Raw genomic sequence first — 26,339 nt, forward strand, 5'->3', positions numbered from 1 at the left:
GATAAAGTATTGTATATACATCTCCACTATGTTCACATATATGTCCATTACCTTGTACTGCCTGATACCTCTATGCCCAATTTCACAAAACATCATAAATTAGTGTTTGTGTAGCTTTTATGGTAAAACTCAGGTGGCCTTATGGTGCTATAAGGTAGGAACAAAATCTTGCAAAGCCACCCCTGATGAAGAAACACACTGCCTTGAAGTTATGAGACTAATCATATGTACGTGAAAATGTACAAGTACATACTGCAAGCAGTATTTGAAAAAATACTGTAATTTCTCCTCAGAATTACGGCAACAAAAGACAGTTTTCCAATATTACTCTACAAAACTTTGTACAGGGATTTTCCATCATAAACAATTTTAGATCATAAAGTTTTATGGAGTTGCAGTTTATGATTACCTTTGTCTTTAACATGCCACACATTATTATCTTGACAATCATCCAATACTGCATTGTTACCATTCACAGCAGAGTGTGAACCCACATGTACAACAAACAATAACACATAATAATACTTCAACCCTGACTATCTTCTGCATTTCCTATTTGGAAAATCATTCCATTTAAGTCTCTAAAACTGAAATACTGATAACATAAGGAAAATTATGTTTAACAAAAAAAAAATGAACGAAGCACTGAAAATAAAACAAAAAATAAATTATCAAGTTTTAATTTAAATGCCAGTTCGTACATGAATCTGTATATGCATAGGTCCAAGAATGAGCATATGCTGAAAAGGCACATTCCCACCATGCATCTTTGTTGTATCAACACATCAAATTCAACCAGCTGAATGAAAACAGGACTAACCATTTGTAGCATTCAACAAATCAAATTATGTGAACCTCACTTATAAAATAGGTTTATCATATTTTCATTCAAGGAATCGAATGTAATGAGTCAATAAGACGAATCACACCATGTGAACGCAACTCTCTTAAAACCTGCTATACACTGTATATGTACAAATTTTCCCACCCCATAGAACACTGGACACCAACTCTCTATCACTTCAACAATTTACCACCCAAAAAAAAAATTTTGTAATTTCTACAATTCCTTTGTCAAGTACTTGGTCTCCTTCCATCAAGATCAATTCTAAGTATATACATGCCTATGATTGTACAGAGTAAGGGGTGGGATAAGCAGTATGTACAACAACAACTTATACAAATAAGCCCCCTGAAAGCTGCTACAGCAGGATATGGTGATCATATAAGTGATTCAAGGGGGATGCATAAAACCAAAACTAGGCGTAACTTATACCTTGTTAGCAATGCAGCTGCCGGCTGAAGCAAAAAGCACACATACTCCAAACAAATGGAGACAACACATTGTTGACACTATTAATTTTTTGAACAAAGTCTTTATCTGTTTTGTTTCATTTGTTGAAGATGACAAATTAAACTTACACCAAAATAAAGAAATATGAAGAAAGCGTCTTCACAGATTACTCAGAGTATCGCTTCGTTTCTTTTTGCTAAGCTTATTGGCTGATTAACAAGATTTTGGCGGCAATAAAATGCTTTCAAGTTTACCTTGACATTTGGCCTTATATATCAAAAAAAAAACAAACAGAAATTGCTTTAATTCTTTAAATCCTTCCTAACACAGTGTATCACTTTTACCACACGATCAGAGCAATATTCCCTCTTGGTGATGACTGAGGAAGTAAATGAAACAATCTTTCTTGAACCTTACAGGAATTAAACTAAAGCAACACTGTTTCATTTCAAACCAATGAGACAAATTGCTTAAAATTGCTTATAATACCTGCGCAACATATTTGTTTCATCAAAAACAACTTTGAAGGTCTTGAGAATTAAAACCCTGGACAAAATTTGTCCCTTCAAGGCTCAATTTGAAAAAAAAAAAACAAAAAAAACAATTAAATGCCATTAAGGCTCTTTCAGGGTAGCATTTCTATGACTCATTAACATTAGGCCCTTGTCATATAGTTGCTGAAGTTCAGTTAAACGTCTGCTTTAAATAAGGACGTGAAATGCTGCAGTTGGCCTTTCATAACCTACATGTTTCTTGTTTCACACTCATTTACAATTTATGTTCTATCCTACTTCAAAACCCTAAACACACTGCAGATTTAGGAAGAAACAAACTTATCTTTAAACACGTAAATCCCATTCCAAATTTGGCTCTTCACGCATAAAAAAAAAAAAAAAAATTCATGACAAACAACCAGTGCCAGTTTATTGCCTAGACTTACACTATTTACCATAAGGCTACTAAAGCTAATAAACACAAACAGACAAACGTCCTTGACCACCTGTATAATTGCACAATTTCTACACAATCAATTTAACAAATATCCTGAGAATGTACACATGTGTATACATGTACCTAAGTGATATCACACTAGTATCTAACATAGGTTCTGTGTTAACCCTGTCCTTTATACATCAATATATAACATATGCCTGTCTATCACCATGCAGTATCACAGACACCTTTGGCACATATCACATGACCCTGAGAAGGCCATTCATTGGTCCATATCTTCTGACGATGGGTCCATCACTAATGTATGGGTCCTCTCCTCGTACAGGCTTTTGGCATACATGATCTGCTGAACTACCTAAAACAGAAACAATACACAATGACATTTTTTTTTTCTCACTAATAATCCCAGGGTTCTAGCCAACTTTGGGTTAAAGTTGTACGCTGGGTAATTGGGAACTATTTACTTTCACGAAGAGGCATTCAAAATTCCATGTATTTTGCTTTTCTATAGTCTTACTGAATCCAGTGCATCACATGTGAAGGCAAGAAATACAAGTAATTGTTATATTTCAGATATTTCAACAATTTGAGTAAAATCGTTGCAGGATATTTTGGAACAAAATTTTGGGAAAATGTCCCATACTGGCCTATTGATAAAGGCTGCAACAACACTGAATCTAATGTGAAGAATTATATATTTAACTGATACTGTCAGATGTACTCCAGAGCATTTCAACTATACAATGCATTCAGCAGTGCTCCACAGCCTTTTGCTATGTACCTGATGACATATTAAAGCTCTAGCCCTACAAGATGTTGAACAGGTCACTTGACTGGTCAAGGGTTAAATAAACCAGCCTGGGCCCTTAAATCAATATTTAAAGAAATCAAGCCAATTTGCTAAGACTTTATAGTGTTAACAGGAGCAGAAATGAGAGTGCTCGGGGTAAACCAATGTAATTCTTCAACCTATTTGCATGCTTGCAAGGTGTATATTCAATCATGTTCTGAAGGGGTTCTTCTTTGTAGACTGTTAAAATGATACTTTTTGTGAAGCCCTGAAACTTGCTAATCCAACCAATGTAGTTTTGTCTCAAAAATCAAATTACAAATGTGCGATGAAAGTTGCTCTTTCACATGCGAAAAGGATGAGGAAATTGAGTACAGCTCCTTACCAGGTACCAGACAAGCCTCTGGACTTACAACAACAGTCAAAGCAATGGGAGCTGGCTGGAAGGACTTGACCTCATAAATCACAGGTCAGGGGTTAAACAGTCGCAGTAAGCTAGGACTTTAGCTTGAGGTTTAAGGAGGTAGCTGTGTTATTTTACCTTTTGTGCGATCTTTTCCTTGTCGCAGCGCACCTGAGGCTGTCGCAAGTTCTGTCGTGAGCTGCTACTGGATGATGAGCTGTGCATGATCAACTCCACGTAATACCTTTTCATCCCATCTGCAAAGCATCACATGAAAATCATCTAAACAGGTGTCTTTTTCACATTTAATGAACAGTTATGATGTTGTAACACTGATGACTGCTTCTTAAAGCTTCCCTCTTGAAATATTGGAACCAAATAATGTAAGCAAAGAACAGAAGTCCTTCATTTCACAATTAAACCTTGTATTAATATTTCTGGATTCAAATTTCTTTATCTATTTCAGGAGTGAGAGCAACAGAATGTATCAATTCCTTGTCCATTTTTTTCATTGATTACAAATATCTATGGCACACAAAGATCAAGTACTGTATTTCAAGAAAAAATTAGCTTTCTTAACGTGACATATTCTGATTGATTCATCCACCTCATAGAGTCTTTTGTGAAGTTTGATTCATTTATCCCCCCAAAAAAGAACATGCTTCCATCAAAAGTAGCATTTTATGGCCTTCATTTGCTTTTGAATTTGCATTTTCACATACCATTTAGTGAAAGACAGTACATAGCCATATTTCCTCACCCATCTCCCTGGTGACACTGCGGCAGTTTCGCAGCTCCCTGTACTTGGCCTTGAACACAATGTTATCTGTATCGGGTTCTCCCTTCTTCAAGAAGTATACCTGTTCACTGGTGATCAGAGCACGCAGGCTGTCCTCATAGGTAGCCCGTAACTGTTCCATTGTTATATACCTAGTCATGACAAAATCAGAACATAACGAGTTAAATTCTGACTGATGTAACAGTTCTGTTTGTCGCTGTCTGACTCTTGGTTGGTTTGCTGGCTGGTCATGGCATCCTATCATTTAACATGGACAATTCACTTAAGGACAGGCTTCAATATGAGATGACACAAAATCCTAGGTGACAGAATTTTGGCTTAATCACAAAAGTATTGCAAATTTGCTCTGGTTCGACTGTTATTCCACTTTCCACTATTTTGCGCCAATATTTAAGCACTAGTAACTATTTACTCCTGTGTTATCATACAGGGCCTCTGTGAAGAGCAAATTCTTTAGTTTCATTCAGTTATACTTTTTAAATGTACGTTTCTACTTCATCGAGTGACAATAAATGTCATATGTATTAAAGACACCAATGCATGGCAACACCCTGGAAAAGATTTGAAAGGATAAACGTGCCATAAAGGTGGCTTTGAGACTGGCCTTTATACATAATTATCATTGAGACGTGACCAAACTAAGTTCGCAGATATTTAATTTATTCAGTTTAATAAATAAATGAATAAATAACAAAAATAAGAGGATACATGTCACCTCCTACAATGATAAGTAACTTACATCTCCTGGAAGTTGTTCTCATTGAGAGCATAGAGGAACTTCTGGTTCTCCGCGTGATGATGAGAGTAGACAGGCAGCAGTCCCCCAGGACCCAGACAACAACGACGATCCCGGATTCTCTTGGGCTGGTGATGGGACTTGTTCTTACTTGTGTCCCGCACAGCGCTGGCAGCCTCGGAGGCAAAGTCCAGCACTCCGGTCACAGGCTTAGTCACTGTCCCCACCACTCCCTTACCTAGGCCTGTGAAGAAACCCTGTAGGACAGAAAATGTGCTTGTTATCAATTTGCTGATTATTTTAATTGACTGGTGTTTTACGACATACTCAAGAATATTTAGCTTATAATACAGAGAAAAGAGTAATGACCGAACGAAACGGTTTCGCCCATGGCCATCAGCAGGTTGCTGGCAGGCCTTCTGACATTCAAAGACTAGGTCACATCACATCAACTGATAAATGATTTGTTGACGCTGCTGACAACCCTAAGCTACCAAGAAACGAGACTCCTTGCATTTGAGCGAGATTCACAAGTGAACAGACAGACTCATGTTCACCACGAGAAGCAGGATGTCGCACTACAGGAACTCTATCCCCCAATAATGTCAAATGTATGTCAAATGTCAAAAGATGATTTTCGGAGACTTAAAAAAAAAAAACCTCAATCTTCATGGTATCACAAAAATATCTAAAATTTGGATTATAAGTTGCTTTCCATTTCGCACATTTAAAATTAAGTTGGCAATGCTTATTTTATTTTTATCTGAAAAGTTAAAAAAATCTGCCAACAATTTCACATGTCCTTGATTCTTTCTCTGTGTTATTACCTCAATGCCATCTTCTCGTGTTCCTTCATATGTCTGAGACACAATGCTGGTCAGGCCTCCAAACAGGCCGTAGCCCAACCCCTTGATTCCTGCCACAAGATGGCCGCTGCCACTGTTGCCGTGCTGCTCCTTGATCTGTTCCCTTGTCTGGTTGTGTTTTTCATCCATTGTCACAGTACCCAGGCCATCGGACAGGGAGCCCGTCACCTAGAACACACAAGTTTACAGCCAATGTTTTTCTCCACTGACTGTTGTTTTTTCAGGCTACTCTTTATATATTTGATGGTTAATTCTACACCGTATATTTAAAATATTTAACTTTATCATATTTTGCACTGACAGCCATAAAAGATTCACAGATTTAACAGCCATAGAAGATTCACAGATTTATCAGCCATAGAAGATTCACAGATTTAACAGCCATTGAAGATTCACAGATTTAACAGCCATAGAAGATTCACAGATTTATCAGCCATAGAAGATTCACAGATTTAACAGCCATTGAAGATTCACAGATTTAACAGCCATAGAAGATTCACAGATTTAACAGCCACAGAAGATTCACAGATTTAACAGCTATTAAAGATTCACAGATTTAACAGCCATAGAAGATTCACAGATTTAAAATCTTTATAATGCCCTAAGTAAATTCTCCCTACTCCCACCACACACATAATTACTAAATTTCATTCATTTAATTAGGTGATGCAGCTTTAATAGCATATTAATCAACAATGTCCACTATGTAATGGGAAACATCCATACCAGTAAAAATTCCCTAAAGTTGTTGGATCATATGAATTTTCAATATGCTGTAGTACCAGTTATACACAAATTGTGACAAAAGTCTGAAAAACAAAGACTTCACTTTGGCAAAATGAATCCCCAAAATACCGAGTTAACTAAAAGAGTTTTCAGTTATACACAAATAGTGTAACTCTGAAAAACAAAGACTTCATTGAGACTACACAAAATAAAATGCCAAAATACTGAGTTAAATGAAGTCTTTAGTCTTTACAAATAACGATATTGCTCAACTCTGTGGCCTGCGCATACTAACCTTGGCCGCAGAGTTGCTGAATCCATGAGCAACATTCTTCACCAGTCCTCCCAGATTCCCGTCTTTGATCAGTCCAGAGATTCCCTCAGCCATGTCATTGAACAGACCCAGGGGGTTGCCAAGGAAATCCACAGAGCCCAGAATCTTGGCTGCCTGAGACTTCAACTCCTGTAAAAATGCAAACATATTAATGATGTTAAGAAATGAGTACACATACACATCATTTAAGAATAAGCATTCATTATCATTAGAGCTAATCATGATGAAGTAAATGACTGATTCTGATTATGATAAAGATGTTTTATGCTGAAATGAGAATTATTTATTTGCTTTTTAACAGCTCACTGAAGCAGGAAATTGCCCAGGGTTTGAAATTACACTTTAAACCTGGCTCTCCTATAGACTCCTTTCACCAGTCAGGTTGTTCAAATTTTAGAAACAAAGAACTGAACTTGACGAATCAGTGCAACTGAGGCTTTTCCAAGCAAAGTGTGCCTGATTGGGACAGGTAAATAGGTTGGTTGGTTTTGGGATCTCTGGGAAATTATTAAAAGAATGTGTTTTTCCTTAACTTAAAATGAGCTCTTGAAATATGGGCTCTAGTATAAATGTCAAGCAGTGAACAATAAATGTCAGTCATTCAACAACAAATGGCAAGCAGTAAACCGCAAACAAAATCTGAAGAAAATGCGACATGCCATCAACTTACCTCAGTGTAATGGCGCTTCATTTCATTGAAGAGGAATGTAGTGGTTTCAAATGGGTGAGATCGGACAAATGGATCTGCAAAGTCAAAGAGCGCACAAAAGTAAGCCATAGAGGCAAAGATAAAGCCTTAGCCGATGAGGCACCATTCTGAAGGATATCTATGTCAGCATTTTTTAACTCCTCTTTTAGACATCTTTTGAAATAATTCAGAAGGCCAGATCAAACAAGCAAGAATAAATATTCATGTCACTGTATATGCCACCATGGCAAGGGAATGATCCTACAGCCATTTGCCCTTTATATTCACATGAAGAAATACATACATTTTTAGAGGTCATAAAATATTACTTTCCAAAAGACAATTAAAACAGCTCTCAAAATTGAGCAAAATGAGTGACTTAAATCATGTTCAAAAAGCTACATGCCCTCTTGTGCAAGGTGAAATTCTGTATCTGTAATACACTGCTTTCTGCGAAGGGAAATTAACTCTCTGACTATGTAGCCATGACAATGACCTAGATTAGCCATGACACTGACCTAGATCCACCTTGGCCTCCTCAAACTTGACCAGCGGCATGGCCATGGAGGTCTTGATAGCCTGAAGGTCACTGGGCAGTTTGCTGCTGGTTACCATACTCAGTGCCAGACGGCTGATGTTAATTTTCAGGATCCCAAAGTAATACCTCTTTGCCTGTAATGAGGTGGCTGCCATCACAATCCTGGGGGCACAAAATATCTACAGTGATTTCATCTGTGTTCTATATCAAGATTAATTCACTTGCTTATTTATTTACTTGATTGTTGTGTAATACCACATTACAAAAAATGTAAACGCTTTCTTGTACAAAGCGGTCAGTTTTACTGGTGGGGGAAACTGCAGTTAATTCACTTCCTTTGGGCACTGCATTTTCTAGTTTAATATGACAGCAGTCAGGTTTAAGGGTGTCAGGCCTTCAGTAATTTAAAAACATGGAATGTTTGCATACTTATTGTTTTTTTAAATGACTTCAAATCCAGTCATTTCATGAATCACTCTGTACTGATTATAATTCATTACAAATTAGTAATTCAGAACAGCAGGGAATATCAGGATACATACTTGTGAGATCCGACATCGCTCTCCTTCAGATGTTGTAGCTCGGGATCAGTCTGGTTGTACCCCACAAACTGTAACAGTCTCCACAGAACCTTTTCCTCTAGCTGTACTGTCAGCTTCTTCATCGACACGATCAGGTGCTAGCATAGCAACAACAACACGTACTCATTCATGAACAGCACATACATAATACTATCTCTGAGAACAATGATGTACTTTCATGCACTTTGCTTACTCTTTATAATAGACCTGGGGCCTCCGTGGCTCAGTTGGTTAGCGCACTAGTGCATCGTAATGACCCAAGAGTCTCTCACCAATGCGGTCGCTCTGAGTTCAAGTCCAGCTCATGCTGGCTTTCTCTCCGGCCGTATGTGGGAAGGTCTGTCAGCTACCTGCTGATGGTCGTGGGTTTCCCCTGGGTTCTGCCCGGTTTCCACCCACCATAATGCTGGCCGCCGACGTATAAGTGAAATATTCTTGAGTACGGCGTAAAACACCAATCAAAAAAAAAAAAAAAAATATAATAGACCTCGGAAACCAACAGTCAAGTGGTGGAAAACACTGGCAACTTTACAGCACAGGGTATGAAATTTTTACGTCTAAGATTGTACCCTAATTCTTCAACCTTTCTGCGTATAAAAGAGCAGCTTTCAATGCAATTTATGCACATTTTTATTTTCATTTTAGAGACAAAACTACATTGACTGGATTAACCATTTTCAGGACTTCATAAAGTATAATTATATCAGTCAACACAGAACATTGCGTTCAGAATGTATCTGAATAAACACACTGCACACGTGTGGAAAGGTTTAAAAATTACAGCAAGTCTGATTTGGTAGCAATAAAACAGATTCAGTTCTGTTTTCAAAGACAGAGTACATACTAACACAAGCCACGAGGTACATACATGTAACAAGCTACATAAGCCTCGAGTCCACTTACTCTGAAGATTTCAGCATTCCACTTGGTGTTGTGTATTTTATGTGCTGTGATGTTTAAAGCTGGGGTGTTGTCCATGACATCTCTGCTGCTCTGTGGGGTCACATACAACAACACCTGTCTCAGAGAGCCCAACATCTGACTGTCAATCTGAACACAAACAAGCAAATCAGAGATTTCAAAGTGACAGCAACATTCAAAATAAACAGTCAATTGCCAATATTGAGTCCACACTTTTTCTAATTCATGGGTCAGAAATCCATATAGCATGAGCCAGATCTTACTCACAAAGCTTAAAGACAAAGAGGGGGTGGTGTGGAACATAAAACTTCATGTACATGACTGGCCAAAAAATCTGCTTTCTTACAAATTCCGAGTAGAACTTTCTGATGTCAAAATATCTTCTGACTCGGTTTATTCCATTGGTTATAGCTAAAAACTGTGAACTGTATCTTGATTACTTTTTCATTTACAAATTCCTTACTAACTGTTAGTTCACATAACCCCTCCTGTATGAGGATGTTGCGGCTGCTTCGTGTTGGATTACTAGTGCAGATTTTGTACTGACCCATCTTAAATATGTGGACTTAAAATCTTACAAGATCTGAAAGCTTGTTAAGTATGCTTGAATACAAATGTTAATCAAGGTCAGCTTCCATTCACTTCTCTGAATAACAACAGTTCCAGAAGAGAAAGAAAAAAAAAAAAAAAGAAAAAATATCGTTTACACATTGGAGACCGCTAGCCGATTAGTAAAAGTAGAAGAGGTAACACATTTTTAACTGAGAATTTATTCACACGACACATTAAAACTGTTGAGAAAATAAATTCATAAAAAAAACTATAGCCTGCAAATACCACTGGATGAGGCTAAATAAAGTACCAATAAAGGGATGTTCTAAATCTTCAGCATTAATGACCTGCTGACCTCTCTTGGTTATTACATTCACTTTGAATGTACATACCTGATCTTGATTGTGTCCTAGTGCCACTTACCTGAGTATTGGCCACTGTCATGCTGAAGGTAGCATCAGTACGTGTGGAGGTGAGGATAACCTGGATGCCCTGTAGACTAATATAGATCAACTCCTCAGGGACTTTGTTCACCAGTGAAATGCCCAGACCACCCTTCAAGTTCAGGGTCAACTGTAACAGAAAAAAAGAATAAAGAATCAAGGAGAACTGTGAACTGAACTTTCTCAATTAGAAATTCAATTTATTTATTTGATAAGTGTTTTACTCCGTACTCAAGAATATTTCACTTATATGTGGGTAGCCAGCATTATGGTTGCAGGACAATGGGAAGAGCTCAGGGAAACCATCCGCAGGTTGCTGGAAGACCTTCCTACCTACGATCGGAGACAAAGCCAGCATGAACTGCACTTTTAATATGCTCAGTGTAAAATCAGAGGATTTTCTCCCGAATATGAATAATTTATATCAGCTTACATGAAGGTCCCGTTGGTTATCCTCTTTGCCTTGGTCCTGCCTTTCTCCAGAGAGTGCTTTCATGTCATCTCCACATAATAGCCAATCCCCATCAGAGTTAACAACCTTCTGCAAAACAAGCCAGAATACCAGAAAACATGAAAACAACCTTGGCACAGACAGAGGAAAACAAATGTGTAGCGTATGAAAAACATTTGCCCTTTACAACAAATCTATTTATTTATTTGATTAATGTTTTATGTCGTATTCAACAGTATTTCACTTATACGAAAGGCAGCCAGCATTATGGTGGAAGAAAACCGAGCAGAGCCCGGGGAAAACCCATGACCATCCACAGTACAACAAATCTAAAAGCTCCTTCTTAAGTAAAGGCTTAAAATCTTAAAAGAAAGGTTATGAAATTTTGCATGGAAAGTTGTACACAAATCACGTGTAACATGGTCATGCTCTTAATCAAAACCTTTAACATTTACCACAATGTGAAATAAAAAGAAGAAAAACAATTAAAAATAACAAATTATGAAAAAAAAAAAAAATAAACATAAAATATTGAACAAAAGCATAATCATTAGTATAATACGAATGCTAAAACAGCATTATTATTCCTAGATAAATTCCATATATGATATAAGGACTTATCTACCTTTGTTGACTGAATGTCAGAAATCTGCAGGACTCGTGTGGGACCATCCATAAGGATGTGAACTGCCAGACAGCCTGAGCCTGGCCGAAGGCGTTGTCGTGAGATCAACATGTGCAGGGGGACAAACTCAGTCTTCTTGGGGAAGGGGCCAATCACAGCTATGGCTCCTGTGAAGACGAATGTAAACATCACTGGTAGCAGGCAAATTGGTCCTTCTGTATTACTTTCTGATAGTTACATTCCACAAATACTACAAATGCCCAATAGAGAGATACAAATACATACAATGCGGTTGAATAAACAGCTTTCACGCCAGTGTAAATTACAAATGCAGCAGAATTATTCTGACATCTCTGAATTTCAATAATCACAGTCAACAATAAATTTAGTGGAGATACTTACCATCTTGGAGACCATCCACACCAGCAATAGCCTGGACTGTCAGATCACCCAAACTACAGCACAGTCGACCATCCTGAACAACACAAATCAGACAAAAAATAAATTGAAATCAGCAGAAAGTAGCTTTAATATAATTCAATTTGTACTGAATGTAGTTTATACACACAAAAGGATTCAGCCTGCATGCAGTGAATTAAATTCCAGCCAAAGTAGCCATAGTTCAACCAAACAGATAGCCTGGATGCTGTCTAAAACAGCCTCTAAATAAGCCGGACTTGAGCTCACAGTCATTGCAATGGTGAGAGGCTCCTGGGTCATTGCACTTACCACCTCGAGCAAGACCTAACTGTAAATGATAGGACTTCATATACAGCTGTTAAATTAGACCAAGTGTGATATAAGTAATCTTATACTTTTGTATAATAAGGGCTATTTGAACATTAAAAGCAGTGTTTATACTGAATTCAACAGTTCGAACATATTTAACTCCCCTAAAAAAACAAAAACCAAAAAAAAAAACAACACAAAAACCCCCGCTAAATGAAAGTATTTTTTGGCATAGTCTTCAGTTGTTAAACTGTGAATATCACATTTCTTTCACTATAGATTGAATGCAGGTTCTGTGACAGCATGCTAACCTGAGAAAAGCTCCATGTCTGCGTGGAGCGCCTCCTCTCATCAGGTTTCTTCAGCATGAGTGGCACCATCCTCTCTGGCTGGGCTGCAATATCAGCGATGTCCAGGACGAGTGTGTTGGTGACGCGTGAGGGGTTGCTGGGGTCACGGGGAGGGGTGGACCCCTCATGCTCCAGCAAACCCTTACTTGTCATCCGCCACAACTGACTCCTCTTACCCTGCTCCTGGAAGCCATGAGAAAAACCACTAAGATTAATTTGGTCTGATTGTTCTTTAATGCCATGCTCAGGAAGTTTTCACCTGTACGATGATGGTCAGTAAAACTTGAGTTTTAAACCATTTAAAAAAAAAAATCACCTTGGAAACCAGTTACTGTATTTCATCTTAAGTTAAACATTTTTAACGTGATGCAATCATCCGCCTTTCTCGCCTGTGTAAGCTCAAGCTTTCTTAAGTTTTTCTTCAGTAGTTTAGTTGCCTGGTGATTATTTATTGCCTCCATCAAAGAGGTTGTGTTTTTGTTTTCATTCAGTTGAAAACGATTTTTCACCATTGTGAAATAATACACACAAACAGAGTATCATGCCTTTGTCTGTGGTGTAGAAATGAGCACATTTAGTAGAAGCAGAGGTTTGCACTCTCCTAGTTCATTATTTAATTGGTGATTCATGCAGTACTCAAGAATTTTACACATAAATTACAGTGGTCAGTTAATTTATGGGTGAGGAAACCAGAGTGGTTAGAGTAAAACCACTGACTTTCAACAGATACCTGACAAATATCTTGATAAAACTCCAGTTGCAACAACAAGAGCTGGGTTCGAAAACATAAGCAGATTTGTCAGGCTGACAGTCAAAGTGAAGCAGCATTTTAACTGTCTAAGTGGCAGTCGTCCTGTGATCAGGCAGCTGTGATGTACGAATAAAGTACCATTAACCAAGAAAACAATTCAATGCCATCACCAACCAACGCATGTCTTCAAAAAGTGGTGAAATCCGAAAGCCATATATGTTTACCTTTTTCCTGAAGACCACATGGTTGTTGTGTTGGACATCAAGTACCAGTCTCCTCTCTGATAGGTTACCAGGTCTTTCAACTGGGTGCACAAAACTGTATCAAAAAGACACACTGTTTATTATTTAACGTTTTAATGAGTTTAACTGGGAATGAAATATGTCCATCATAACATCATACAAATTATTACCCTGTGTTTCAATATATTTGTTCAAATTTGAAAAACAAAATGGGAGAAAAATCAAAAAATTTAAATGACAATGATAACAGATCTACACTAACATTCATCTTAGCCTCACCCTTTCTCAAAAGTTGCTGTTGCAGCCAGGTAGATGAAGTTCTGGTAGCAGAGTTGCTCCCCTTCCCCTAGGGTGTCCATGTTGTAGGTGGCACTGGTTCCTCCTTGAACCTTGACTGTGATGTGTGGTGGTAAAGTTGGCTCGTCCCAGGAGTAATTAACTACAACATGTTACACAGACAATCGTAACAATTTTTTTCCATTACATTAGTCATAGATATGAGATATGTATCCAGACTAAAAGTGGACTTGATGATTAAATATATTCTTCCACAAGATATCACGATTTGCTGTACAAAATGTATAAAAACATCTATGTTCATTTCAGCCATTCTAAAAAATATTCTAGGAAGACAAAATTGACAATACAATTTCCTTGCACAACAAGACTTCAAATCTGAGACACGTTAGTTAACTGTGAAGAAAAGTAAAACAAATTCAGTTTTATGACACTACCTACATCAAATCATAGTTTTTTCTGTCCCCAGTCTATCTAACATTTATCTGTACACTCACATGATGTGTTTTCCCGCACTACTGTTCTTAAGGCTTCACTGGTGATTTTGGACTGGTAGAAGACAACTGGTACCTAAGGAATACACAAGTACAAACATTACCGCCAACAACTGCCAGAATCATGCCACTAATATTCATGATTTCATCTGAACTATTTATTAAAAATTGTATCCCTATATATGAAAAGATTTACAAAAATATATTTGGGGGAAGCCAGCTAAAGCCTCCTTTTGAAACTTTTCAGAAAACTACACTGTGACAAAAACTAATATTTTAACAAATAAATCTAATTAGGTTCAAATGTAATCACTGATACTGTTTGAATATAAATTAAATTTCGACAAACTGGTTAATCTATGCGAGTTAAAATGTTACAAGTTAGGTCCACACATGTAGTGATACAATGTATGTGTGGTTGAAATTTAAAATGTTTACAGTAAGCATTCAAATATAAGTGGAGAATACAAACGTCAGAACAGTTGTCAATCCTGAAGGGAGGTGGAAGCTCTTCAGAATCTGTGAACACGATGAAAAATGTGGAACGTTCCAGTAGGATTTCCACTTTTAGCAACAGGGGAGTCCCTCCTTCTGAATCCCTAAAAGAACAAAGAAACCAAATTTAGTCAAATATGCATAAATCGATAAAGACTTCTGTTCAAACTCTTTGAACAAAGTTTACACTTTTTGTTTTTCAATCAATATGAGCTCCACAGTTGACATCATACATGTATCTAGTTATAATTGGAAACTCAAATGCAGTATAGATGAAGTATAAACTCAGTTCTCACTCATCCAAAACTTGTAAGGAAAATGCAAAAAAAGCAAGAAGACTTAGTTACATGGACAAACTTCCTGAGATAAATCCTTGGCTTGTTACATTACAAATGTTATCACTAAAGTTACAATTATCAAAATGATGTTCTTGCTCAAAATAGCTCGACTTCACAACAAATGCTACCCAACCTAATTAAAAAACACTCCTAAATTAGTTTTAAGAACCTTTTACACTTTGGTTCATGCAGCACTGTATCTGAGCATTTAACATACAAGAACAAAATTTTACAACTTTCTAGACATGCATTAACAATGTCTTTTCTTAGCTTTCAAACAATACAAGTTACTGCTGAATATTATCAGATGTCCAGATGTAATTAATGGCAGTCTCTGGATTATAACACTGCAAGACCCAAGCATTTAAGCCTGTCCGCTTGACAGAGGGTATTACCTCAGTATAACATGGAAAGAGTCCACCCTGTCAATGGTAAACCCTCCACTCCACATACAGCTGGGCTTCTCAGCCAGTCTGACACACAACAGCTGGTCCAAATCAAGTCTAGGCCAATGGTATGGCAGATAACAGTTAGGCATAGCCAAGAGGAAGCGTCCTGAATCCTGGTATTGGACAAAGTTATTGGTGGATAAATAAATGTTGTTTGGACAAAAATAAAGATAACAAAAATTTTGCTTACAACATAATATGGTGTGAAAGAATAAAGGAAATCAAGTACAGCTTAATTAAGCTAACCAATGGATGTAGTTTAATATTTCTGGTCTATCTAACAATAGATGAGCAACAATTTGTGTTTTTAAACCTCTCACAGTTCTGAAAAAATCCTGACAGGATTTAACAAAGTGTGAGTAAAGGTAAGAACTAGCCCACAGGTATCAACAGGATGCTCATGTCACATCTTACTCTCAGTCAGCACTTGTCACACCTGAACATGGTACTGACCCTAGCAATGTGGAGCAACAGGAGTGTGAATCACTAATTTTGCGTTCATAAGATGGAACTTTCCACAGCTACATGTACAAATTCCCACACTATAGCATGGATCATCACCAAAATGTATTAGCGTCTGACATAGGGTCGAGGTGTACACAAAATTTTATACAAATTCATGAAAAACTGTCACACAGGTAAATAAACAATGGCACAAACCCTTGACCTGGGTTATTTTATATGAGTGACTTACCTTGCCCGTAGCCAGGTGGCGTTGAGAGATGGCTAACTTGTGTCTGGAGCGATTGTCAATCTCGTACCTGGGTACAAAGGTGATGATGTGTGTGTCCCTGAAGAGACCACGCCCCTGTCGAACATCTATCCCTACATTGTACACCCTGTAAACACACATTTATAAAACAGTCTAGCCTCAACATATCACATCCTGTTATCAGCTAAGTAAAACAGACTGAAACCTGTACTGCATATGATATGATTAAAACACAAAACAGTTCTGATGAAAAACACAGAGCTAACAGACTCAAACACTACTGATTAACCTTTGTGGATGAATACTATACCTGTCCAAGTCCTCATTTCTGTTCAATAGCACTGAAATAGTATATCTTTGTATCTCTTCATTATCTGGTCAGCAATATACGTTTTTCTTAAAAATCTTTGATGCAGCTGTGAAGGTATATTGTTTTTATTGCATAAAGTTAATATGAAGATTTACAAAGATTTCTTTCTCAAAGATGGCTATTCTAAATGATAAACACAGTTACCTGTATTCAGGTTTTTGATGACAAAATATTCCAATTACCTGAAATTGGTATCGTAATTTTAACTTATGCAGAAAATATACAAAAGTCTGCAAAAAAACATTTGACCCGAAATTAGCTTATGTTTTTACTATGACTAGCGATGATACACCAACAAAGAAAAAAAGTTTGATGAAACATATTCACCAAAGTAAAATGGGTTATACACGTAAATATTATTTGAAAAGGGTTATAAAATACAGTCTGTCTCTGTTACAAAATTAAGATTTCACCTGGTGATTGTGGAATGCAAAAATGAACCTAAAGGTGAAATGAGTACTAAATGGTAGGATAAATTATTATTTATATAGGATATTTAGCAAAGCCTTTCACCAAGGGATCATAATCACTACAACCATATGTATATTATTGTGTTAAGATGTCATTCTTAGGCACCCTAGTGGTGAGAGAAACACTGGGATGAAAAAGAGGAAACTATCTCACATGCACTGTACTGCATTTTGTCATCTTAGCACTTTTCCACTAAATCAAGAACATTTTTGTGAAAAATTTATTGGATAAAAAGAAGAATTCATTCAAAAAAGATTACTGTTAACATATCAAGAGTAGATAATTTACTTTTAACAATCTAGTAGAAGGACTAGAGGAGAAATACAGTATTATTATTATACCTTTTCAACCAGTGAGTGCAAAATTCTGCAAAATATGTCTGCCTGCCAATGCTGACAATGTTCCAATTATACTATTTCATTCAGTAAATTGAATTGATGATTTTTTTTACAAGCAAAAACTGTTTGGGGAATAAGCATAACTAGAAATAATATATGTTAGAGAATATAAACAAAAGACTGCTTTTCCGCCCAGTACCACTGATGGGTCCTGTGCTAGGGTGAGGCATGTGCTGGGACTCCCGGGACACCAACCTCTACCCTAAGGCACAAGACTTACTGTTGTCTGGCTTTGGCATATACTAATGATGGCAATAGCCTTTCAAGGGTGAGATGGGCGCCTACTAACCACGACGGCCGATTGGACGGATGGTGCATCACGTGAAGCTGACGGAATCCCGATCCACTCTCCAGGGAAAATCGCTGACACCTGTTGTGAAAAATTAACGCTGCTTGCATAATTTGAAAATTTTAACACCTCATCCACAGAACACAGATTATTAAATCATTTCCAATACTATACATTTTCATTTTCTACTCCTCTCTTTTTATTCGAAAAACATGAAACATGCTAATAAATTAATAAAATAGAAGGAGACACATAGCATAAGTAGAAAAAAAAAACAAAAAACAAAATTGCTCATGTACTATAGCCAATATAGACAGAGAAGAGAGAAGTCCTACCAGTTGGGACAGCCCTCAGCACCATGGACTGAACTCCCCACTCTCATTGTACACCTGTCAACACAGACGATAAGAATCAAGTTTCAGGAACGCTCGCCTCATGACGACTGATTCTCTCTGTTTGATTCGTGATTTATAGACTGTGATATTTCAGTACCACCCATAAGTGTCTCATCCTTGCAGGTTGGTTTCAGTGATCAGCCTCTCATGGCACTAGTTATGATGTTTCTAGTTCATGGTCATATTTCTGTGTGTCTACCCAGTTTCATCTATACGAGTCTGTTGCCCATCACGATTCCAGAACCTCTTGGGCTATTCACCACAATCAAGCCCTCTTGGTGTAATATTATTTAATGATAAAAAGTATTAGTTCTTCTTGATATTTACATATTTTTTTAAACTTATACTTTTTTCTTAAATTTTAAAAGAATTTCTTTAGTTGTAATTGCACATGTACATAAACTATTAGTGCAGAAGGCAGTCTACCAGTATATCCCTTTCACATAACAGTTTACTTTGATCAGGTTACACAAAGAAGTATGGAGTCTCATGTTGAACAATTACAGCGTTACAGCATGGCGACCCTCACTTGTGAGACCCTTTATTACGCTGATCTATTACCCTTTCGGAGCCTTAAAGTAACTCTCAAAGTTATCACTTCCCTTTTTGAAAAACGTTTAGATACCGTTTTCAGTAAACTCCATTTACATTTACACGAAGCACCCATCAAATGGTCAGATTAGGGGAATTGTAGAATGTCAAGAATCGCAGAAGCAAACAGCAATTATCAATTCTATTTCTATCGGCAGCTATCCATTTGTCACCAATCTGTCTTCCTACATGTTTTTTTTTTTTTGGATCAATTTAAATTTTAAGAACTGTAATGATAAATTTATTTTGCTCCATACAATATATTTCACATCTGTTGACACAGGAAATTATTCATACTCTTTTTAAGATAAACTTCAGAAGTCACATCTACCATGCTTTCCAGCGTGACATTTGAGTCCACCAAAATTTGTCAGGTTATCATTTCAATCCAATGTTAGTATTTGACCCCATGTCTAGAAAAAGCTTTACACCTACACAGCCAGAGAAAGTATAAAGAGGACAGGGTCTGTGGAAGTAATGAAGATGTTCTTGAGTTTCTAAAATGTTATGATCAGGAGCACAGCAAGTCCAAGATTGTTCTGATGTTTAGGTTTGGCAAAAGCATCAGGGTGTGCTCCATTTAAAATACATCACCCAGTTGCTGTGGCGGTTTGTCACTACCCATCAAATACTTCTCCACAGCCTGATGTTTGCAGACACTTATGTTCCGTTGATTTATGGCAAGCACAATGCTGATCGCTTATTATCCTAGGAGGGGTAGGCCCAAGATTCCTGGGTGATGCTTAAAGCCTATGGCTGTACCGACAGTCTCGAAATATTCAATAAGATCAGGTAACTGCATCAAGTTTTTAAATGGAGCAAACTCTAACATTGGTTTGGGGCCATTTTAGGCCGAACAAAATTTGGCCAAACATAACAGTAGAGTAACCACAGACTAGAGCATAGCACGCATATATAGAGGCAAGCTATCAGTGTCATTAAAGTAAACCAGACATACCATCAATAAAGTAGAGGATATTCTATGAAAAAAATTGCAACTGCCAGCTATTCATATTCATTACCTATACTTAGATATGAAAAAATGTATTCATAGCAAGGATATCTGAAAAAGGAAATGTTTATATAGTCATGATGTACTGTTATTAGCACATCATGCGAAATGCCTACATGGCAATGATGTGTTCTGACACTGATCATAACACATGAGCAGTCTAATTGTATTCTTCATTTCGCTCATTTCAAATTCATACAGTTTTATATATGAGAATTATTAACACAAAACCGGAATATCCCTTACTTTTGTTAAAAAGTATGGTATAGCATTTAAAGGTACAATTCTCATTTCAGTTTTGGTAACTTTTTCAACATTAACAATGAAATAGCATGAATAGCGTGAAATAGCATTAATTATGCAAAAGCACAACTGCTGGTATGAAAACTGAAAATTTGTCAACCCCCCCCCCCCCCCCCCCCCTCCCAAGTCTGACAAACTACAGTTTTAACACTGTTCATTACAGAACAAATTCCAGCAGGTTTGGCTGGGTCACAGAGCAAGATGTACAAAGCACACAAGTCCTATATTCGCAACAGGTCAGCGTTGTTAGTTTTAGGCTCTACCACAGCATCCTGTCCAGACAGAGTCAAAGTGTGAACCCAGATAAACAGTTTCTGTGTGGGTATAGGTAAAAGTATGGGTAAAGATGAAGGAAAGCGAAGGAAAGGATTCATGAAAGGTAACAAACTATTAAAGATAGATCGTAAATGTCTAATGTTTAAAGGAACCCACCACCTTTAGAGCAAGTATATGTACACATCATCTTAAAGGCCAGATTCAAAATAAAACTTCCAAGATTTTTCTATTACGTTTCCAGAAACACTGAAATATAGCAGCCAAAGGATGTTCAGCAGTTTAAATGAACTGGTGATGTCACTGTGCTTCAAAATGCTCAAAAAACTCCGCCACAGAATCTTTATCTTTATTTGCATTTTATACACTGTAAAAAGGCAATTTATTTAAAAATCATCTGTTTTTTTTTTTAGCTACATGTAATAGTACAGAACTGTAATTATAATGACTGCCCCTCCATTATCCTTCCCCTGACAGTTGTATGACAATGTTCACTGTCTATATCATCACCTAGCTCAATAACTGCCTGGCCGACTGCTGAGAGGTGATCTTTAAAGCCACTTTTATCCCCTAAGAGGACGGCTTAAAGGGTTATTTGCACTCAAAGCATCTTAGAACATGTCATAAACCAAATGCAGTGTACAAAAAGCATGACACTTCATGAATCTTGTAATTTGCATATAGATCAAAATTTTAAAACCACTTTTAATCAACCGGATAGACGTCTTCCTTACCGGTTCCGGAAAAAAGGTTGGGATGATTTGCTGGAATTAGAAATACCAGATATAACATAGAAAATGGAGTGTTTCATGTTTAAGGGGCTGTATTGTAGATTTTCCAAACCTGATGAGGGTTGTTGGTGCATTTGACAGTTTCTGCCATTCTGTTCAGAGTAAATTATTTTTTTTTTCACATTTATCAAACAGCAGTTGGTATATCTGGTTGCTTTCGATGAATTATACGGATCACACAAACTAACCATAGACAACTTGTTCGTCTATCAGTGGATGTAAATTGCCAACAATTGGCAAGTAAGTGGAAAAATTGAGTTGTATGTGATGCACAGAATGTAATTTGGGGACAGCTTTTGTAATGGAAGGCAAAAATAAATGTCTGATACTAATCACATGGATGTTGGCAGGTGTGAAACCTTACCTGAAGCAATCAACTTCGTCAGCTTTAATGAAAAAGTCCTAAACTTGGCATCATAATGAGGTATCAATATGTACATGAAAGAGATATTGTTCATGAAAGACAAAAAATTGTAAGGAAAAAAAATCCATTTTGATAAGTTGTATTGTACACTCGAGTCAACTTTGTCAATCATTATGGTGATGAGAAGTGTAGAAATCCGCATTTTCAACAGTGTTTTAATATTAAGGTTTTACCTTCAGTGTAACATGCTATCAGTTCAACCAGATCTGTATGTTACATACGAACCAGGCATGATATACTTGGTTTACCTGGACAGCTGACAACTGTTCAACTTTGTCATCACATGGCTCAGGCTCAGTGAGACAGATGCACGATTTACATGTATGGCCTCATTTACAGATTTAACTGAACAAGATTTCAACAAGTATTCCCGCAAATTCAATCTGGTAGGATATACTGGTGACATCTTATTGCAAATTCATTCTGGTATGATATACTGCTAACTTGTGAAATCCATTCTACCTCAAACTAAACTAATTCTTCAACCTTTTCAAACATTTCAAAATATTCTGAGAAAACTATGGGGTGTGAAGAAATACTTTCAACACCTGTATGAAGGCTGCATCTTTAATGACACAAACAGAACAATTTTTGTGTGATTTCCACAATAACTGTATGCATAAATTTCACTGAAAAAGTGATTTTGTTGTTGAAAAGGTTGAAAATTTACCGTATATTTGTACAATTAAGGGTAGTAACAGTCTCAGTTCAACAGCATCCACTACATATCGTCGCATCCATTACGCTCATCTCAAAAAGGCGAAAAGATGGGGGGCTAACTAACACTACTACGCCTCAATGCCCCCTTTTTTTCTTAATAAATGCAATCTTAATGGTAAAATTGCCATTGCTGAAACAATTTTATCCAAAATATCCACAATGCACATGATAAATCATCTACTTTTTCTTAAAAGTTTATATTTGCATACTTTTGGCATGTTGTGAGGAAATCTCACTGGCTTAAGATTAAAACTGACAAATCAGAATGTCCATACCAATCATTTACAGACCAGTCAGGCTGAGCCATTCAGCTGAATAGGCTTTTTTTTCCCTGGAGACCGGTCATGCAGGGTGCTGTGACTTTACGCCATATTTGCATGTGTAACTGGCACACTTTTTACTTACCTCTTCAAGCCTTAGAAAGCATTTTGCCAGTTACACAGGTACATAAATTAAATGAAAGCTAACCAGAATAAAAGTTCAGTAATTCACATATACCGCCTAGGACCACCGGTGAAAGAACAACAAAATGTACACAAAACAGTCAACAAAGGTTGACTTGGCTTTCATAACCATGTGGTTGTGAGAGGCAATGCTTTGGAAAAATAAATCAACACAATATATGGAGCCATCAAAATAATTCCCACGCAATCCAGTTAATGTAGTATTATGGCATACCCACCCCTGGGAAATCACACAGGGAGTCCAGTGATAACCAGCTGGGTAAGAGAAGAGCCAAATCTCCCAAATTACTTTGCACAGCTTATACCACTACTGGTATGTAACTTTTTTTTTTTTTTTTGATTTCATCTCATTAGTTATGTGCCTGCCACTTACATGAATATTACATTACTGAATATAGTAACTGTTTTCTAAGTAAAATGTTTGTATTAAATAGTGCAAACAAATTTCTGTAATCCAACAATGAAGTAATCAGGCTTATTTTTGTCTGCAGTGATGTTGAGAATGTATAGAAAATGACAAAATGGGACATCCTGACTTACAAGAAGGGGTATTCTTTCTCCGTGTAACTGAAGAGAAGCGGTGAGACGCTGCGTGCAAGCTCATGTTCCTCAAACTGACCAGCTGCCAGAGACGACGAAAAGTCCTGTTTGAAGATAAGGGGTAGACCACACCGATTCACGAGCCAGTATGGAGCAGAGATAGACACCTGAAAAACACAGAAGTCATGGCTAACCAGTAGTAAATAACACACATCAAGCAAATTCAGAGATTTTAAATCTCACTCTAAACATGCAGAGCTTATCCATGAATGAGGCTGGGTTTCGACCTCGACCTGAGGACCACAAAAATGAATTTGTTTTGAAACATTTTATTCAAATCAGACAATGTTTGAAGGAGTTATTAAACTGAGATTGTAGCATTATGGATGGACAGACAAAAAAGTAATAGGAATTTTAATACTGTAATTCAGCAAACTTTGCGCATGGTTGCAAGGTGTCCATACAAGCATATTCTGAAAGCATTATTCCGTCTTGATTGATAAAATTACATTTTTATGAAACCCAGAAACTGCCCAATCCAACCAAAGTAGTTTTGCCTTCAAAATCAAATTAGAAATGTGCATAATTTGTACATAACTAACTCTTTCATACATGAAAAGGTTGAGGAAACATGGTTCGAAGTGATATTTTGACCATCTACAGAAACCTGGAATTAAACCTATAAAATATTGATAATATTATCTTTTTAGATGGATTAATGTTTTGCAGCAATTTGAACCATCAGGCTATCAGGTTCCCAGAAACGAGACAGAAAATAATCCCTAAAACAGAAGCTGAGAAAGTTGAGAACTGGACTGACCAGTGTTAGTACATGAATGTATGACGACCAACTATTAATTCAAATCTTCTATCACTTATAAAAGAAATCAACATAACATCTCTCCGCTTACCCTGAGTGATCCCCCTCTAGGTGCGGCCAGTCTGACTGTGAGTTCCAACAGTCTGTTTTCCAGGTCCTGTAGCCTCAGTTTGACCTTGTACTGGGTGGTCCCCGGGGGGATGTTCAGCTCTCTACATGTGGGGAAGTTCTCTAACCGGATGCCCAGGTGTTGGTGCTGGCTTGGGTCAGCCTGTGGTCACATGATACATACACTTATTCTATTTTTTCTTTCAGCACACAGAAAATAAAAAAGTGGCTGTTAAGCCTTACCTGAACAACCGTTTCACCCCAAAAAAACACATGTCAACCAAAGATCATTTTTGTGTCCAGCATACCTGGACACATGTTTATCTACTAAAGCAATAATCATTCCAAGATTATTTTTTCATTGTTATCTAAGAATGTTTTTCGTAAAACTGAACCTTTGTCACAAAAATAAAAAAGGTTGAGCATGATGATCTTTTGAGGTTAAACACAGTTGCTGTTTCTTACTCAATTTTCATAGAAAGCTGTCAGAACCCTACTTAGTGAATACAATGCCGCACATTAGGATGACTAACATCAACATAGTAACGAGTGAAACATGCATTTGGTACGTGTAATTTCAAAACGCCAACAAGATTCAGAGGCAGATTTTATTGCATTGTTTGTTTATGACTGACATTACCCTCCAGAATTTCCAATTACATGAAGCTGGAAAAAAATCAAATGTAAAAACACACACTTATGCCTCACCAACACACGTGCTTCCAGTAGGGCCGCCAGAATGTTCATTGTATGCTGGGGCAACAACAATGACCTTGGTGATAAACTATCAATTGGTGTTTGTTTGTTTGATTGGAGTTATACACCAACTCAAGAATATTTCACTTATACAGTGGTGGACATCATTATGGTGGGAAGAAACCGAGTGGAGACCTGGGGAAACCCACAACCATCACGTTGCTGGCAGACCTTCCCACGTACAATCCAACAGGAAGCCATTGTGGACTTTAACTCACAGCAATCCCATTGGTCAAATCCTTTTTGTGCTATGCCAGCATACCAACAACTAGGCCATGGAGGTCCCCCCCATAACCTTCTGCAAGCAGCCCCTAAACTTACTGTGAGGAGTGCGGCCTCCTTGCCTGACTTAATACTACCGCTGATGTCTGTGTCCCTCATGTAGTAGTTCAGCTCTATGGGTAGCAGGTTGATGAGGACAATGGTGGGCTGTAGACTGATGGTGTGACCCGGTAACATGTCTGTCTGCTGACACATCTTTGAGTCCTCCGGGTAGTTCTCCCTCTTCACAGCCACACAGAACCTGCGGTGAAAAGACAGAGATCTAGTTAAGGGCAGAAGTCCTCCAAGTGAAAACTAACACTGAATATCCAACTGATTGTCTTAAAATAGAGTATCCTACGAAAGTAGGATATTTTGACTCATTAATGAAAATGGTTGATGTGGAGGAATGCACATTAGCCCGTATTTATTCAATAATCTAATTATTATACACCTAACATCATCAATTCAACCAGAAAGCAAAATATAGACGGCGAAAGTGAAAATTGACAAAAAAGTTTAGGATATTAAAACTTGGAGTAATTTTTTACCTTTTTATGAACTGCTAATAGTGGCATGCAATATGATCGTTAATAATGGCAACGTGCTGGTTGAAACATATGCAACACGATCATAAAAAGACAGGTAAACATGTAAGACAGGTAAACATGTAAGGTGTATACTAAAACCGATATACTGAATCATGTATCGCTTTAGGTCATTTGATGGGGTTGCCACACTATCCGACTTTACGATTGTTAGATTGTGCAAATGGTATTCCCGACCAACTACTAT

The 26,339-nt window shown here is 37.3% G+C and overlaps 1 protein-coding gene across 1 annotated transcript in view; it reads right to left on the reverse strand.

Moving 5' to 3' along the window:
- Positions 1-421: 421 nt before the first annotated feature.
- LOC135461261 (intermembrane lipid transfer protein VPS13D-like) overlaps positions 422-26,339 on the reverse strand; it is a 73,773-nt gene continuing 47,855 nt past the window's right edge. The window contains 26 exon segments of the mRNA XM_064738269.1: positions 422-2,603; positions 3,580-3,698; positions 4,202-4,371; positions 4,980-5,233; positions 5,804-6,010; positions 6,864-7,031; positions 7,573-7,646; positions 8,109-8,290; positions 8,671-8,807; positions 9,613-9,759; positions 10,606-10,755; positions 11,059-11,166; positions 11,702-11,868; positions 12,104-12,176; positions 12,742-12,963; positions 13,756-13,849; positions 14,053-14,212; positions 14,568-14,640; positions 15,037-15,163; positions 15,793-15,959; positions 16,541-16,685; positions 18,087-18,167; positions 18,422-18,475; positions 23,600-23,766; positions 24,511-24,690; positions 25,605-25,806. Of these exon segments, the coding sequence (XP_064594339.1) occupies positions 2,511-2,603; positions 3,580-3,698; positions 4,202-4,371; positions 4,980-5,233; positions 5,804-6,010; positions 6,864-7,031; positions 7,573-7,646; positions 8,109-8,290; positions 8,671-8,807; positions 9,613-9,759; positions 10,606-10,755; positions 11,059-11,166; positions 11,702-11,868; positions 12,104-12,176; positions 12,742-12,963; positions 13,756-13,849; positions 14,053-14,212; positions 14,568-14,640; positions 15,037-15,163; positions 15,793-15,959; positions 16,541-16,685; positions 18,087-18,167; positions 18,422-18,475; positions 23,600-23,766; positions 24,511-24,690; positions 25,605-25,806 (3,721 nt within the window). The 3' untranslated portion in view covers positions 422-2,510.

This window comes from Liolophura sinensis, chromosome 1 (assembly GCF_032854445.1).
Source record: "Liolophura sinensis isolate JHLJ2023 chromosome 1, CUHK_Ljap_v2, whole genome shotgun sequence".
NCBI classification, from domain to species: Eukaryota; Metazoa; Mollusca; class Polyplacophora; order Chitonida; family Chitonidae; genus Liolophura; species Liolophura sinensis.